The sequence below is a fragment of the Lipotes vexillifer genome, unplaced genomic scaffold, assembly GCF_000442215.2.
Source record: "Lipotes vexillifer unplaced genomic scaffold, Lipotes_vexillifer_v1.1 scaffold1115, whole genome shotgun sequence".
In the NCBI taxonomy this organism is placed as follows: domain Eukaryota; kingdom Metazoa; phylum Chordata; class Mammalia; order Artiodactyla; family Lipotidae; genus Lipotes; species Lipotes vexillifer.
In genome coordinates, this window is record NW_006792080.1 from 1,725,287 (window position 1) to 1,743,135 (window position 17,849).

The 17,849-nt window shown below is 46.6% G+C and overlaps 1 protein-coding gene across 1 annotated transcript in view; it reads right to left on the minus strand.

The window, feature by feature from the left end:
- RPN1 (ribophorin I) overlaps positions 1-16,345 on the minus strand; it is an 18,529-nt gene extending 2,184 nt beyond the window's left edge. Inside the window, exons 1-8 of the mRNA XM_007465276.1 lie at positions 16,019-16,345; positions 13,100-13,164; positions 11,276-11,582; positions 7,196-7,405; positions 5,985-6,177; positions 4,613-4,712; positions 3,691-3,829; positions 3,331-3,450 (exon numbers count right to left, since the gene is read on the minus strand). Coding sequence (XP_007465338.1) covers positions 3,331-3,450; positions 3,691-3,829; positions 4,613-4,712; positions 5,985-6,177; positions 7,196-7,405; positions 11,276-11,582; positions 13,100-13,164; positions 16,019-16,315 — 1,431 coding nt within the window. The 5' untranslated portion in view covers positions 16,316-16,345. The remainder of the gene's footprint in view (positions 1-3,330; positions 3,451-3,690; positions 3,830-4,612; positions 4,713-5,984; positions 6,178-7,195; positions 7,406-11,275; positions 11,583-13,099; positions 13,165-16,018) is intronic.
- Between the last annotated feature and the right edge of the window lie 1,504 nt (positions 16,346-17,849).

The following is a 17,849-nucleotide window of genomic DNA, read 5'->3' on the forward strand; positions in this document are numbered from 1 at the left end:
TTCAGCAGTGGGCAGGACAGGGGGCAGGAAGATGAAGCAGATGTTCACATCCAAGTCCGGCAGGACAGACAGACTGGTATAAAAGGGATACTAATGCCAGGGTGCACCGTGAGAGGGGTATGAGGTGCTGAGGGAGGAGAAACTCCATCTCAGGCCGGGGAAGACTTCCAGGACGTGTTTCCAGGGCCTAAAGGATGAAGCCCAAGCTCCTTAGCCAGCCAAGGCCCTTCAGACGTGGCCCCATATACTCCCCAGAATCCCTCACCAGTGGGCTACTGCAGAAGCCCTAACCGGGCATGCTCAAAGGCTGACGCGGGCCTGCAGAAGGTCGATTTGGCCCACAATTAGTTTTTTTTTCCCTCAATAAATTATCAATGCTTTAAAATAGAGATATATACACAGGAAACTGGTTGAATAAACTATGACTTATCCATATAAGAGAGTCCTCTGCAGCTATAAAAAAATAACAAGGAAGAAAGCTCTCTATGAACCGATAATTTTCAGGATGCATTAGTTAAGTGAAAAAAGCAGTGAAAAATAGATATGCTGTTGCTACCTTCTGTGTACAAAAGAAGAAAAGAAGAATTAAATATCTGCCTATTTTTGCAAAATAAACAAATCAGAAAGGCTACCTAGGGGACTGATGAAATTGTGCCCTACAAGGCAGGATGGGACAGGGTGGAGGAAACCACACCATTTTCAAGTTCTCAATTTAGAACTTTGTTAATGTTTTACAGTATCACAACCAACATTAAATATTACCAATGATGGAGGAAGAAACCAGAATAAAATTCAAGCATAAATGAACCTAACTACCTTTCAAATGAGTAACAAGGGAAAGAAGAACAGAGCAACTACCTTGGGATCACAGTACTCTGACACTATAGTCTCAATCTAAAGACAAAAAGAGGGCTTCCCTAGTGGCACAGTAGTTGAGAATCCGCCTGCCAATGCAGGGAGCATGGGTTCGATCCCCAATACCGGAAGATGCCGCATGCCACGGAGCAACTAAACGCGTGCACCACAACTACTGAGCCCACACTCTAGAGCCTGCGAGCCACAACTACTGATCCCGTGTGCCACAACTACTGAAGCCCAGGAGCCTCGAGCCCGTGCTCCACAACAAGAGAAACCACCGCAATGAGAAGCCCACGCACCGCAATGAGAAGCCCACGCACCGCAATGAAGAGCAGCCCCCGCTCGCCGCAACTAGAGAAAGCCTGGACGCAGCAACGAAGACCCAATGCAGCCAAAAATAAATAAAATAAATAAATTTATTAAAAAAAATAAAGACAAAAAGAACTGCCAAGAAACCTGGCGCTCTACTGGTAGGTATGGTGTTTGTAGTGGTATGAGTGCAGCAACTGTGGAACTGTTTTGTTTTGTTTATAGACTTCAGCAAATAAACAAACACACTGATGTTGGGATCCAGGCAAAGAACCCTGCGGTGTTAGACTGGAATAACTCATATTTCAAATACCACATGTATTTATCTCCCGGCTCTGTCTGCTGAAAGGGCTGAGGAGCAGAGATGCTCCAAAAGCAGTGATCACAACCAGCTCCCAGATCATGGTCTCCAGGTACCATTCTGCACTGAAAGGAACCAGAGCTCGTCGGAGAAAGTACAAGGTATGCCGGAAACGTATTGGTGCACGCTACAGTAAGGAAGTGCACAAAAATACGATGTAGACAGAAAGAGAGTCAAACCTGGGACACTTGAGCATCAAAAGGAACAGCACAGTGTACAGTAATCCAATAAAATGACACATGAATCCAAACGAACAATGAACCAACCAACCAACGAGAAAAGCTTTTCCTTATACTAGAAAACCACCTAGTAAGGTAAAAGGCACCATAGTTTTTCAGCCACCACAACTATCAGATTCAGATAAGAATTAGTAATAAATACTGTAACTAATGGGTGAATATATATGATATTTATATAGCCTCAAACAGATTATATATTAATTGCAAAGAAAAATAGTAACTTTACAGTGAATAAACCAAGAAAGGCATCAACTCAACCAAGGAGAGTCAACATCACCAACCCCGGACCAAATGACATCAGGTACCTCCCGACGTGATGCACTGCACACACAGCACCACTTCATAATGTTCTTGCCAAAAATGCATAACCTGAATTATCAAGGAGAAACATAAGAAACCTAACTTACACACAAAGGCTGAGGAATGTCCCAGATTAAAGCAGACTAAGGAAATACAACAACTAAACGCAATGCATCATCCTCAACTGAATTCTGAAGTATGAAAAATAACGGCTATAGAAGTTACCCTTGGGGCCATCAGCAAAATTTGAGCCCGGACTGGGTGCTGGTTGTTATTAGAGCAACGTCACGTTCCCAACTTCGATCATCGCGCTCTGGCTGTGTGAAGCGGAGCCCTTGGGGTCAGGCTGTGTACACGCCTAAGTACTCAAGGGAGGTGGGCAACTTAAACGGCTCAGGAAGAGTACATACGACAGAGAGGCCAGATGTTAACCACTCTGTCCAAGTGAAGAGTGCACAAGAGTTCGTTTTACTATTCTTGCAAAATGTCTAAATGCAGAATTATTTTAAAACTCGGGATTTTTTTAAATTAATAAAACAAAAGCAATTTTTATAGCTTAGGAAATGGGGATATGTCACAGTAAAACCTAGACTCAGGGGCTTCCCTGGTGGCGCAGTGGTTGGGAGTCCACCTGCCAATGCAGGGGACATGGGTTCGTGACCCGGTCCGGGAGGATCCCACATGCCGCGGAGCGGCTGGGCCCGTGAGCCATGGCCGCTGGGCCTGTGCATCCGGAGCCTGTGCTCCGCAACGGGAGAGGCCACAACAGTGAGAGGCCCGCATACTGCAAAAAACAAAACAAAACAAAACAAAAAACCTAGACTCAGCCCTTCTGCGTGACAAGGTGAGCAGCTGCCCCGGTGGCACCCCTACCCCAGGACAGCCTCGCTGGTCTACGGACCCGGCCAGACCAACGTCCTTGCTCATTCGTACCAACTGCCACCCACAGTCCCCAGCGAAAGCCTGCCATGCTGTCCCACAAGCTGCTCCCTCCAGCCAAAGGCCCTGCCCCACCTCTTCTGCCAGTCACTTCCCCGGGAGCCTTTCTGGGCACACGCTCTGCCCACCGCCTCTCCCCACGGAACTGGCCACCAGCAGCAACCTGTCTCCTTCAACAGCACACGTCCGTGACCACAGCAACAACAGGAGGGGCCTCTAGGGTAACGGTCAGCCGAGGCCACGGGCAGGGCAGAGGCGTATGTCGCGCAGCCGGGCGCTGGGAAAGCGAGTCAAGCACGCACTGCAGACGGCCGAGTTGGGTACCTTTGTGATGGAGAAGTCCAGCCTGACGTAGACGATGACGGTGAAGAACAGGACGTAGAAGGCAGCCACCACCAGCAGGGGCTCCTGCAGCATGAGCACCTTGTTGAAGGTGTAGTGCACCTGGGGGGAGCCAGGAACACACGCTGACACACAGGTCCACCCGGACTCGGAAACCTGGGGGCGAAGGGGCCTCACCAGGCCTACAACTGTCCGGGCTGCCCCCGCCATCTGCCCCACCCCCGCCCCCAGAGGCGGCTGTGCCCAAACCGCTCCAGGCAAGGAGGGGAGGATGGCAAGTCCCTGACCCTGCAGCCGCTCTCCAGGGAGGAGGCCTGGGAGGCAGGGCTGTGGAGTGCATACCACCATGTCCTGAATGTGCTGCTCCACCAGGTTTTTCTTGTGGGCCACGATCACGGGGCGGCCAAATGTGTCCAGGTAGGTGTAGTGCAGCTCATCAGGGGCTCGGCTGATCTCATAGGGACTGTCCACTTGGATGTTTCTAGATGGGAGGAAACTGAGCCTCAGACAAACTGCACTGACCAACTAGGTTCACAGTGAGGATCCAAGGCCCAAGGGGTCTTCCAGGGTCACGAGTTCTACTCCACTCTGCTCCCCTCCCATCACAGGGAACACCCAACCCCCTGAGACCGTGGATCCACTGTCAGAAAGCCCTGAGTATGAGAATGTTTTGTCACCCATGCCAAGGGCAGGCGGCCCTGTGAGTGTCAACTGGTTTCTGCCAACTGGACTCCTAGAGACGCCGTGGCGCTGTCCTTTCCCAAGCCTGGTTCTTCAACTTAGGCCAACATTTGATGAGATCCCTGACCCTTCCGGATTCCTTCCTTTCTGCTTAAACTGGCCAAAGACAGCTCCCTCTGTTTATAACCATGGAACCTGATATACCATCTGAGACCACCCTCCCCCGCACCTTCTGAACCTGGTGTGACACGCCCAGGAGAAGACAAAGCCGTCTCCACTATCCCTCCCCTTCCTAGGAGCACAGCCCAAGGCCACCCAGCTGCCTCAACTTTGCGGTTCTTTCCTTTTGCCAGTCACCTCATCGGACTCAGGCCATCACTCTGGCCTGCTATGAATCCTGCCCCTGTCACAGAAAGGGCTGTGTTGGGATAGCTCATAAGTGCATCTTGTGCCCTCACTGAGTCAAATGTCCCAGTTTAAACTCCACCGGAAGCCCCTCCTCTGTGCCCTAGAACCCAACGTCCCACTGAGGTGCCAAGAGGGCACCACCAGGAAGGGAGACAGGAAGGGAGGTCAGACTCACTTGGCCCCTTCAGGCAGGATGATTTTCACAGTCAGAGAGTCTATCACTTGTTCATCAAACACGTGGTCCACAAGCCTCATCTTCAATGCATACTGGTCTCCTGGAGGGTCAAGCAGACACAGCTGTGACTGGTTTTGGGCGTGTCTTTCTCGTAAGTAAAGTACTAGAATCTAGGCCCCGAACGTCACAAAAGGAGACACCAGCCACCACCGACTGTGCCTTCAATGAAAGAACTCATCAGCCGGGTCTTGCTGCAAGGATCGGCCTGAGTCAAATTTCCGTAGAAATACGGAAGACAGAGGAATGTGCTGCCCTGCACTCTGACCCGCAGTCAGCAAAATCCAGACAGTGGGCTACACGACAAATAAGGTCAACGTCTTCAACAGTAAACCATGAGGAAAACAGATGGAGGAGGGAACTATGGATTCCTAGAGGCTGACAAGACAAACCAACTTTTTTGAAAAATGCAGAACTAAAGTATCTAGAGACATACAGGTGAGTGACAGAACGATGAAGAAATTCAAGAGAGTGTCTCCCCAAAGCCAGGACGGTGATCACTGTTGTGGGGAAAAGACGAGGTACATGAGGGCCACCTGAGTGGATGGCAAATTTCAATTTCTTGACCTGAGTGATGGTTACAAGGTGTTTGTTCCTCTTATAATTTACTGAGCTTTACATTTGTGTGATTTACTATATTTTATTTTGCATTAAAAAGGTTTTAAAAAGAAAGACTTGGAAATATGACAAAATGTTTATGACAAAATGTTTATAATCAATAGTTCTGGGTGCTTGTGTAAAAGTGTTTATTCTCTGAATTTTTTATTTGTTAATTTTTTTTTTTTTTTGCAGTACGCGGGCCTCCCACTGCTGTGGCCTCTCCCATTGCGGAGCACGGGCTCCGGACGCGCAGGCTCAGCGGCCATGGCTCACGGGCCCAGCCGCTCCGCGGCATGTGGGATCTGCTCGGACCGGGGCACGAACCCGCGTCCCCTGCATCGGCAGGCGGACTCTCAACCACTGCGCCACCAGGGAAGCCCTGAATTTTTTATTTTTTAAATATTTCAAATTTAAAGAATTTAAGCAGTTCCTTCTGATGCTAGAACTGGGGGTAAGAAGAAGCTTTTTACTGTCCTATGTGAATTGATTACCATATGCAGGTATCACTTTTACAACAGTAATTTTTACTCACCCATGAAAAGTTGTTGCTGATATCCCAGCCTTCCTAAGAATGACAAGAGAATACCCTCTCCCCATCTAAAAGGACCGGCAATTATCACACACACACACACGACACAACACAAAACAAACCCACAGGAAATTAAAGAAAAAGACAGTCTTTCCCTTTTCAACTCTCTAACAATTGAAAACTGACCCAAATTATAGAGGTACTCATAGCTTGGGAGGTTGTAGCCGACGATGTAATGGGTCTTCCACCCGCCGAAAAGAGGAAAGCGAGGCCGGATTTCCATCTCTACGGAGTCATCCAAAATAAGAAGGTGGCTGGTGGAAACATTGCCAATCTCATCCCGATAATAAACATCCTGTGCAGCAGCAGGAAGGATGGTCTGCAAGAGAGTGAGTATACCTTCTGAAGACTCCAGAAACTGATGCAGAGGAAGTGATCCTAAGTCCAGAAAAGACTTCCTGCACCAAGCTCTGCAGCACATAACTACTTCCTAGTCTCCAAGCTGTGAGCAACCTGAGCAGTCTAACTTCCCCCCAAAGGCTTCAAGATATCCAGACACCTCATGTGCTTCTCAATCAAGCTTGGTAAATAGCCAAATTCTTCTAAACAGTAAATAACAGACTCATAAATGCCTTTGCAAATGCTAAAGACTTAATACAAAGGTAAAAATAATCTGTAAGTTATTTTGCAGGAAAGCAAACTAAAGACAGAAGAAATCACACGAAATCGCTACGTGGTTTGTGGTTTACTTATGAAAGGGGTTTCTCCACCTAACATTTTTAACTAATTTTTTAAATCTTTACTTGTTTTTAATTATTTATTTCCAAATCTGTAAGCACATTTTGATAACTGAGAGGAAAATGTAATGCCTTTGTTCGCACAGCTAGGGCTTCTGTAATACTTAAGTACGTGAAAATGCTTCTAGGATTTCATTTATAAGACAGAAAAAGATACAAAACTGTATATGCAATGTGATCAAATGTTTTTTAAAAATAGTATTATAAAAGAAAAAGGAAATATATAAAAGAGTGTCAGCAAAACTAGTGCCTGGGTTGGTTTTTCCTTTTTCCATTATTCAAATTTTCTTTAAAAAACATGACTTACTTATATAAATGCGGGCTTTTTTTTGGGGGGGGGGCCTTGATGCTAGTTCCCCAACCAGGGATTGAACCTGGGCCACAGCAGTGAAAATGCCAAGTCCTAACCACTGGACTGACAGGGAATTCCTGGAGGCAATTTTTTTTTTTAACATTCTCTTGGTTCTAACACCGTCACTCAACTTCCTGAACACCAGTCAATCCCAACGACTGTCCATAATTAGCGACTTTCAAAAAGCAAAAGAAAGGACAGATGTGATAGTCATAGTTTCCCCAATGTCCAAGTCCAACAGCCCATACCTTAAAAGAACGGATGGAGGACACTCCACTATCTGGCTGTCTCTGGTAATCATAGCGCGAAAAAGGCCCCTTCAGCACAGCCCCTGTGTGCTTCAGGTCCACGTTTTCCTCCACGGCAATGTTACCCCAGTGGGAGACCTCGATGACTCGGGTCATGCTGGTGATGGTCAGGAAAGGGCTGTTGTTCTCAGAATGTACTTTAAAAGTGTCCTGGAGAGGAAGGAAACAAGCAGCTCAAAGTTTGGTGACAGAGGAATCAACACTAGCTTAAAGCAAATTGATTGGAAACAACCTATACATCAGTACCAGGACGGTTAAACTGTGACACATCTAACGTATGCAACAGAATGGTTAAATTGTGCTGTCTCTAATGTAATGAAATGGAAATATTCACGATATATTATTAATTGGAAAGATAGAATACAAAAAGCTGTTTTAGGTTCCAACATAAACTTCATTTGTTTTATAAACAAAATTGTCTATACTTATTATTTTATAGCGACTATGTGAGAAAAAGAAAACAAACCTGAACTGAGATACATGAGAATCTCAACACAGATAGGAAACAGAATTACAGATTATTTCTACTTTCTCCTTGCAGTTTTTATTTTCCAAATTTCTGCAAATGAGCTTTTTAATTTTTTTTTTTTTTGTGCGTTACGCGGGCCTCTCACTACTGTGGCCTCTCCCGTTGCGGGGCACAGGCTCCGGACGCGCAGGCTCAGCGGCCATGGCTCACGGGCCCAGCCGCTCCGCGGCATGTGGGATCTTCCCAGACGGGGGAACGAACCTGTGTCCCCTGCATCGGCAGGCGGACTCTCAACCACTGCACCACCAGGGAAGCCCTAAATTGAGTTTTTAAACCAATTTTTACAGTTTTAAAATAAAATAAAATCTTAAGCTGTAAATAAAGAAAAACTGTAACTTGGAAATAAATATAAGATCTAATAGAGAAGACATAACCTCTCACCAGTGAGCTAACAAATAACTCATAACTGAGGGAGACACGTAGCATTACTGGATTGTTCTAACCTGAAGAAAATTCATCTAGAAAAGTTCACAGAAGAGACTTTTTAAGATAACATTTATAGAGTTGACATGTATGTATGTATCAGGCACTCTTTATGAGCTCTGAATAAGCACATAATTTCATTTAATCCTCAAAACATCACAATGAAGTAATTACTACTTATCCCCAATTTTACAAATAAAAAACCCATAAAGATGTTAAAAAAATTAAAAAATAAAAAACCCAGAGGCCCAGCAGTTAGTATTAAGAAATCTTTCTGGTCACAGATACAGATTGGTGGTTGCCAGAGGCATGGGTGGGAGAAATGGGTGAACTGTTTTGTTTCTTTTTAATTTAAATAAACTGAATAACCATTTTTTTAAAAAGTAAAATTACACAAAGACCAGAAAAACATCAAATTAAAAAGCTTTTGTACAGCTAAGGAAACTACCAACAAAATGAAAAGGTTGCCTACTGAATGGAAGAAGATATTTGCAAATGATACAGCCAATAGGGGATTAACATCGAAACTGTACAAAGAACTCCTACAACCTGACATCAAAAAACAAAGGACCCAATTTACAAACGGGCAGAGGATCTGAACAGACATTTTTCCAAGGAAGATATTCAGAGAGCCAACAGGCAAATGAGAAGATGCTCAACATCACTCATCATCAGGCAAATGCAAATCAAAACCACAACGAGGTACTATCACTTCACATCTGTCAGAATGGCTATTATCAAAAGATAATAAATAACAAGTGTTAGTGAGGATGTAGAGAAAAAGGAAACCTCATGCACTGTTGCTGGGAATGTAAACTGGGGCAGCCACAACAGAAAATAGTATGGAGATTCCTTAAAAAATTAAAAGTACAACTACCATATGACCCAGCAATTCTACTCCTGGGTATTTATCCAAACAAAATGAGAAACACTCATTAGAAAAGTTATATGCACCTCGAAGTTCACAGCAGCATCATTTACAACAGCCAAGATACAGAAGCAACCTAAGTGCCCATCAATAGATGAATGGATAAAGAAGATGTGAGATACACACACACATACACACACACACAGTGGAACACTACTCAGTCATAAAAAGAATGGAATCTTGCCATTTGTGACAACACGGATGGATCTAGAGGGTACTATGCTAAATGAAATAAATCAGAAAAAGACAAATACTGTATGATTTCACTTATATGTGAAATCTAGAAAACAAATGAACAAAATAGAAACAGAGTTATAGATATAGAGAACAAACAGGTGGTTGCCAGAGGGGAGAGGGGGGTCAGGGAGGGAGAGAAATAGGTGAGGCACATTAAGAGGTACAACCTTCCAGTTGCGAAATAAATGAGACAAGTATGAAATGTACAGTGTGGGGAAGTCAATAACTACATAATACCTTTGTATGGTGACATATCCTAACTGCACTTATGGTGGCGATCGTTTTGAAATGTACAGAAATACTGAATCAATATATTGTATAACAGGAACTAACATAGTGTTGTAGGTCAATTACACTTCTAAAACCAAAAACCAAACAAACAAACTCATAGAGAAAGAGATCAGATTTGTGGCCCCCAGAGGCAGAGGCGGGACGGAGGGAGAATTGGAGGAAGGTGGTCAAAAGGTCCAAACTTCCAGCTGTAACATAAATAAGTACTAGGGATGTGACGTACAACGTGATAAATATAATTAGCACTGCTGTACATTCCATATGAAAGCTAAGAGAGTAAATCCTAAGAGTTCTTATCACAGGAAAAATTTTTTTTCTATTTCCTTAACTTTTTTTTTTAATTTCACAGCCCCTCATTCCATATAATTTATATATGAAGCACCAAAACTGGAGCCGAGGGCTTCCCTGGTGGCGCAGTGGTTGAGAGTCTGCCTGCTGATGCAGGGGACACGGGTTCGTGCCCCGGTCCGGGAAGATCCCACATGCCACACAGCAGCTGGGCCCGTGAGCCATGGCCGCTGAGCCTGCGCGTCCGGAGCCTGTGCTCCGCAACGGGAGAGGCCACAACAGTGAGAGGCCCGCGTACCGCAAAAAAAAAAAAAAAAAAAAAAAAAACAGGAACGACCTGAACATGTCTATTTCTTTAATTTTGTATCTGTATGAGATGACGCACGTGCACTAAGCTCCTGTGATCATCACTTCATGATATAAGTCAAATCACGATGCTGTACACCTTGAACTTACTCAGGGCTGTATGTCAATTTAATCTCCTTAAAAATGGAAGAAAAAAAAAAGGTTAAAGGACAAAAGAACCAGAAAAACACCTTTCTTTCCCAAAAGTCCAAGTAGACAAGATAAGGTTATTTTGTTTTGTTATTTTATTATAATTGTAGTTAACAGCATTTAATGCCAGTACCGGCACGGCTATGGGGAAACGGGCAGTTCCATAGTGCTGGTGCCATAATAAATTGGCTAAATTTTCTGAAAAAGCATTTGGCAGCACAGCAAGAGATTTTTAAATGTTTATATGCTTTGATTTGAAAACTTGTACTTCAAAAACTCTATCCTGAGAGTACAGAGCAAAGAAAAGATAGAGAAAGGACGGCTGAAGCATCGTAGCAATAGCCTGACAACCACTGAATCTCAGTGACAGATGGCTGTCTGTTTACGATGCTCTGTACTTCTGTGTGTTTGAAACGTCCCATAATAACAACATCTTTTTTAAGCCTTCATCACTCCCTCTGCCTTTACGGCTCACGCCCTGGGCTCAGCAACAGCACCAGCAGCTAACCCCAGCCACCAGGGCCAGCACAGCTCAGGTTTTCCCATCCCCGCGCCTTTGTCCCCCCATCGCCTCTGCCCAGAATGCCTGGTTTCCTGCTCCCCCAACTCCCACCTCCTTTAGAAAGCCCTCCTCAAGCCCCAGCCTCTATCTGAACTCCCAGAACGAGGACAGTGAGCCCCATGGAGTCACTTCTCGGCAGGTTAAAACTCTGGGGATGATCTGACATGGTGCTTTGGATTCCCACCCAAGCCCCTCAACGCGTAGTCACCCCCGCAGGAGATATGCTCTGCAGCGGACGGGGGTGGCCTGGACTCCACAAGGGCCCACCTGACTATAGGCAGGGACATCGTGGAAAGGTCCGTAATCCAGGAGGTCCTCGGAGCGCGTGGGGTTCCCCAACTTGGTGTAGCTCTCCACGTTTCGGGAGGCGAGTTTCACACGCATGGTTTGTGTCTTGGTCAGGTAGGGAGAGTAGAAATAATGGTTCCCCTCAAACACCACAAACTGTTTCTCCGACTGGGTGATCTGGGTTGGATATGGCTGAAGCACATGGGTATAAACGGCTTCCACAACGACTGAAACCTTGGCCCCGGGATCAAGAGCGACTGGGAGCTTGACGGTGAAGAATCTCCCGCTGGAGCAAGGATGAGGAGAAACAATTAAGAGAGACCAAGAAACTGAAAAGAGTACAGCAGCTTAAAATCACAGCAAAATTTTGTACCAAGATAAAAGCAGTTACTTCTAAGAGATTACCTTCAACCTATTAATTTAAGCCTTTTTAAAAATTTATTCATTTGGCATTTATTTTAATTTTATTTATTTATTTTATGTTTGGCTGGGTTGGGTCTTTGTTGCTGCACGCCGGCTTTCTCTAGTTGCAGCGAGCGGGGGTTACTCTTCGTTGCGGTGTGCGGGCTTCTCATTGCGGTGGCTTCTCTTGCTGCGGAGCACAGGCTCTAGGCGCATGGGCTTCAGTAGCTGTGGTGCACGGGCTCTAGGCGCGTGGGCTTCAGTAGTTGTGGCGCACGGGCTCAGTAGTTGTGGCTTGCGGGCTTAGTAGTTGTGGCGCACGGGCTTAGCTGCTCGGCATGTGGGATCTTCCCGGACCAGGGCTTGAACCCGTGTCCCCTGCATTGGCAGGCGGATTCTTAACCACTGCGCCTCCAGGGAAGTCCCTTCCTGCTTTTTAACATGTGTTTGAAAACTATCCTTAGTAAAGTGTTTTAAAATAAATAACAAGTGCCAGGCCCCCTGCTAGGTACTGAGGTTAAAGCAGAGAAGAAGGCAAGTCCAAACCAGGCTTCAGGTTCAAAGAGCTCAGTCTACCTCCCGTGAAAAAGCATCACTTTTGGGCTTCCCTGGTGGCACAGTGGTTAAGAATCTGCCTGCCAACACAAGAGACAGGGGTTCAAGCCCTGGTCCGGGAAGATCCCACATGCCGCGGAGTAACTAAGCCCGTGCGCCACAACTACTGAGCCTGCGCTCTAGAGCCCGCGTGCCACAACTACTGAAGCCCGCACACCCTAGAGCCCATGCTCCGCAACAAGGGAAGCCACCGCAATGAGAAGCCCGTGTATCGCAACAAAGAGGAGCCCCTGCTCACCACAACTAGAGAAAGCCCACGCAGCAACAAAGACCCAACGCAGCCAAAAATTTTTAAAAATAAAAAAATGAAAATAAAATAAAATAAAAGGCATCACTTTCAGCGCCGTGGAGGCTGGCGAGGAGGTGTGGTAAGGCTGTCTACCCCTTGGAACAGGAACAGGTAGCCAAGCAGCGATGGGAGGGTGTCTGCTGAGGCAAACAGCCTGCAGGTGCCACCCACCAGTTTCCCATCTATTGGCTGGGGATCCCTACCCCCATAGGTGAGAGACCTGATCTGGCATGGAAGTAACTACTTTCCTGTTGTGAAACACACTGCCACTCTCAGGGGAGTCCAATTTCAGCACCAGGAGTGAGAAAAGACATCATAAATGGGTCCAGAGTGCAGGGAGCCCGTCGCCTGCTACTACTACACCCTATTAACTGAGACAGCCTCTAACACGCTGGGCCCATTCGAAGCGACTCTCCTAGTTATGACTCCAGCCCTGACGTGATAACCTACAACCAGACAAGGCAAGACAGACATAGATATTCTGACCGTTACCTTACCTTTTACCCTTAATTTTGGTTTCTCGTACTTCCAGATTGTTCTCTTCCTCATCCTCTCCCTTCACCTGTAAAAGGACAAAGGAAGTTATTCTTTTTTGTCTTTTAGTCTCTAAATTTTGAGTCAACAATTAACTAACTGCCGCAGAAGTCCACATTAAAACATTCAAACCACCAGAACTTTGCTGGTTTCAGTAACAATTTTTCAAGTGAAATACAAGAACACTGTCAAAAGACCTACTTTTGCACTGAATAAGCTATATGATATGTTCTAGAAAATCATAATATTTTCCTGAATGATCAAATACACACATACAAATTAAAATTACGCTTCCAAATACAGTTTACACTTCCAAATAGAAAGGCCAGAAAGGTTTCTTTCTGGACGTTTTCTTCTTCATTTACATTCCAATATGCCTACGCACAGAAAAAGTCCCAGTATTATTTATTACTTCTATTTTTTCATTTTTTATTTTGGCTGCGCTGGCTCTTCGTTGCTGCGCAAGGGCTTTCGCTAGTTGTGGCGAGCAGGGGCTACTCTTCGTTGCGGTGCACGGGCTTCTCATTGCAGTGGCTTCTCTTGCTGCGGCACACAGGCCCTAGACTGTGCGGTGCAGGCTTCAGTAGTTGCGGCGCATGGGCTCAGTAGTTGTGGCTCAAGGGCTGTAGAGCGCAGGCTCAGTAGTTGTGGCACACGAGCTTAGTTGCTCCGCGGCATGTGGGATATTCCTGGACCAGGGCTCGAACCCGTGTCCCCGGCACTGGCAGGCGGATTCTTAACCACTGCGCCACCAGGGAAGCCCCTATTTATTGCTGTAGAGGAAAAGTCTCGTGCATAACCAAGACTGACTTTACTTGCGCAAAAGAAGTTAACAGTGGCAAAAGCAATGGCCGCTGTGTGGCACACTCTTTTATTCTTATCCTTCATGGCAACCAGCTGTGCAACCAGGAAAAGGATGCCAACTCCGGCAGGCTGCAGGGTCTTTCTGAGAAAGAGTAGGCATCTTGAGTGAGACTGTGGAACAGATCCTAAGGGAAAAACTTACACACACAGCACTGATCTCTTTGCCAACCCAACCTCCACCAAAAGAAAAAAAATTTAAGACCACCTTTTAAGACTGGACCAGTGATTCCCAATCGGGTATACAAAGCTATAAGGGGAAAGCTATTTGTCATATTTCAAAAAGCCTAAAAGTTATCATACAATCATCCTCAACAAAGGTGTACAGCCTAATAAAAACAACAAATTTCACTACTTTTACTAGAATCCTATCACAGTGGGAACATTCTAGTATACTTGTGCTTATCAGGAACTCTCATTGTTCAGTTATATGTTGATTTGTCTTCAGAAATATTTATTATCACTTCTAAATATTTACTAGATTCAATGTGTAACCTAATAAAAGGTTAGAGAAACAAAATATTTCAAATACAGGATCCAAATGAAAGCAAAAATAGTAAGATAAGTCTTTGGTAGTAAAAAGACAAGGAACCACTGGCTCCTAGTCGATAATCATCACAGCCTCCTTTACCAGTTCCTGAACTGCTACATGTAGTGCTGAAGATAATTCACTGAAACCATTTCTAGCAACCTCACCAAAGCCTCCCAGTCAGTTGTTGGAAAATACACATCTCTTGGTTAAGTTTATCATCCAGTTACGTTTCCCATTGGGATAGGGGTACAAGGGAACACATACACCCGTTTGACTCATCTCGCTCTTGGACTACAAATCAAAAAATGGTTCTGAATAAACCCGGTGATGGGACTACAGGTTTTATACCCCAACAGAACCCTACCTCACACCATCTAGGCCACAAGAGGCAATGTCGTACAGTGAAGAACACACACACACAAAGCGTGAAAGAAACTAACCTGACTCTTTATTCTAAGACATCATGTAGGTTAAACAACTTAACCTCCCAGACTACAGTCCTCACCAGCAGTAACAGTACACCTCGAAGGGCTCTTATGAGAGTTAAATGAGAATGTACTTAAAATACCTACCACAATACCCGACACAAGGTAAATTCTCAGTTAAGACACCAGTACCATAACCGAGCTTGTAAGCGCTCTCCGGCATGATGGCCAGATAGCTTCTGCTGTCGTCTTGTTATACTGTGGCAACCTCACTAAATGATAACTAGCTTTTATAAAAGAATGGGATTTCACATTCAGAACATTCAAATGAAGTTTTAATCCATCCTTCCACAAACCTTTAAGTAAAACTGCGTGTTTCATCATGGACAAAGCATGGTAAGGGAACAGGAGTCATTTCGGAAGCATGATCTCCATAAAGGCAACTTTATAGCTCCAAATCCAGCAGTCAGGTATGCTAAGAAGAAACAGGACACTGGAATGACTATTCTCCAAACCAGTAACTGGGTAATCACTTAATGGATGTTGTTTAAGGAAAACAGTAATAGAAGGCAAACCTCTGTATACGTACATTCCCAAAGCCAACACTGCTTCCTTGAGAGGCATAAAAATGACCACTGAAATGCATGGAAGAACAGAAGCAAAGTTGGGAGGCATTTATTGTGTTACTGTGAGAATGAGAACCGGTCGGGGGGAGGGAGAGAACTGGACTTTCCCCTTCTGTACTGTATTACTTGCACGAGTTTTTAAACTAACTTTAAGGAAAAGGAAATTTTTTGAAGCCGCCGTTCGCAACCGTAAGAAGTGCGTTATATTAACAGCGGTTTCAAACGATTCCAAACTTGGAAGCAGGGGAGCTGCTCCATTTGCGATCGCACTGGACGGAGCCTAGCTCCCTGGCGAATCCGCGCTCCGACCGCACCACCGCGCGGCGCCCCCGCAAGCCACGGGCCCAGCCGCCCGCGCCGCCGGCCGGGGTTGACGTGTCCGGGGCGGGGACGGGCGCCGGTCCTCCCGGCCGGCCCATGTCCCCGGGCCCCGCTCACCTGCACGCCGAGGTACGCCAGCCGGGCCTCCAGCTCGGGCTCCAGAGCCAGCAGGAAGGAGGCGACGCGGGGCGCGGAGGTACCGCCCGCGTGCGCCAGGACCACCTCGGCCGTCACCTTGGCCAAGTGGCTGCTCAGGTCCACAGTGCGCTTCACGTCCTCGTTGATCAGCGGCGGCGCCTCCGCGGAGGCGCGGCCCGGCGCCGGGGCCCAGGCCCCGATCAGCAGCAGCAGCGGCAGCAGGCGAGCTGCGGACGCCTCCATGGCCGTGACTGAGCTGGGCCGCGGGTGGCCCATCCGCTCGCGTACCCCGTGTCCGCCACGGCGCAGCCGCCCATTGGGCCCGCCGGCGCCCCAAGATGGCGGCGCCCAGGGGCGAGGACCCCGTCTCCATGGCAACGGGCGGCCCGCCGGGCGCCTGCTTGCGTGCACTGGCCGGTTTCAGGTCCCTGGAAGGCGCCCTGGCCTCCCCACCGCTCTCCCACAGAGGTAACACTGGCAAAGATAAAGGAGGAGCACAGACTGAGTCTGTCCACAAGAAGTGCTGATGATGAGTGAACGGTACGTTACTTTTTAGCTTAGAAAGTACTGCCCCCAAATTCTCCGTTAAACATGAAGCCATTTTCATTCTCTATTAATTCATCCTTTCACTCCCTCAAGAAGCATTTATTGAGCTTTAAGTTGCATACCCATCCGAAAGAGAGGCAGTAAGACATCCTTTAAACAGAGAACATACTTTTGATGTGGGAGTTCGAGAGGGAAGATGTCTTGTAGACGGTGAGCAGTCTGGGTCACAGAACTCCACAATCCTTTTGAGGAACTTGCATTAGTTCCGTTTGGGGCAACGAGACCCAATCTAGGCCAGACTACTTGCTCTCCCAGAAGCTGGAATCTGAAGGCAGCAACTACACCTGAAAACTGCAGAGCTGATTCACGTGCGCTGGGAGGCCTGCAGAGCTGGCCAGGGTCCCACTCTGATCCCCAGCTTCTCCGTGTCTGCTTCTGCAACGCCTCCCACTCTGGAAGCACAGGCTCTTCTCAAGAATAGAGGAGGGGGCTTCCCTGGTGGCGCAGTGGTTGAGAATCCGTCTAACGGTGCAGGGGACAAGGGTTCGTGCCCCGGTCCAGGAAGATCCCACATACCGCGGAGCGGCTAGTGCCGTGAGCCACGGCCGCCAAGCCTGTGCTCTGCAGCGGGAGAGGCCACAACAGTGAGAGGCCTGCGTACCGCAAAAAAAAAAAAAAAAAAAAGAGGAGGAAGGAACTCATTCCACGAGGCCATCATTACCCTGATTTCAAAACCAAAGACATCACAAGTAAAAAGAAACTACAGACCAATGTGGGTATTTCTGTTTTTTTCGATAAATTGATTTTATTTATTTTTGGCTGCGTTGGGTCTTCGTTGCTGCACGCGGGCTTTCTCTAGTTGCGGCGAGCGGGGGCTACTGCTTGTTGTGGTGTGCAGGCTTCTCATTGCAGTGGCTTCTTTTGTTGCTGAGCATGAGCTGTAGGCACGCGGGCTTCAGTAGTGGTGGCACGTGGGCTCAGTAGTTGTGGCTCACGGGCTTAGTTGCTTTGCGGCATGGGGGATCTTCCCAGACCAGGGCTCGAACCCGTGTCCCCTAGCATTGGCAGGCAGATTCTTAACCACTGTGCCACCAGGGAAGTCCCCAGACCAATGTGTTTTACGAATATATGTGCAAATATTCTCAACAACATATTAGCAAACCAAATCCAGCAACATATAAAAAGAATTATATACCATGATCAAGTGGGCTTTCCCAAGAATAGGAGCTTGGTTTAACATCCAAAAGTCAATTAAAGTAATACA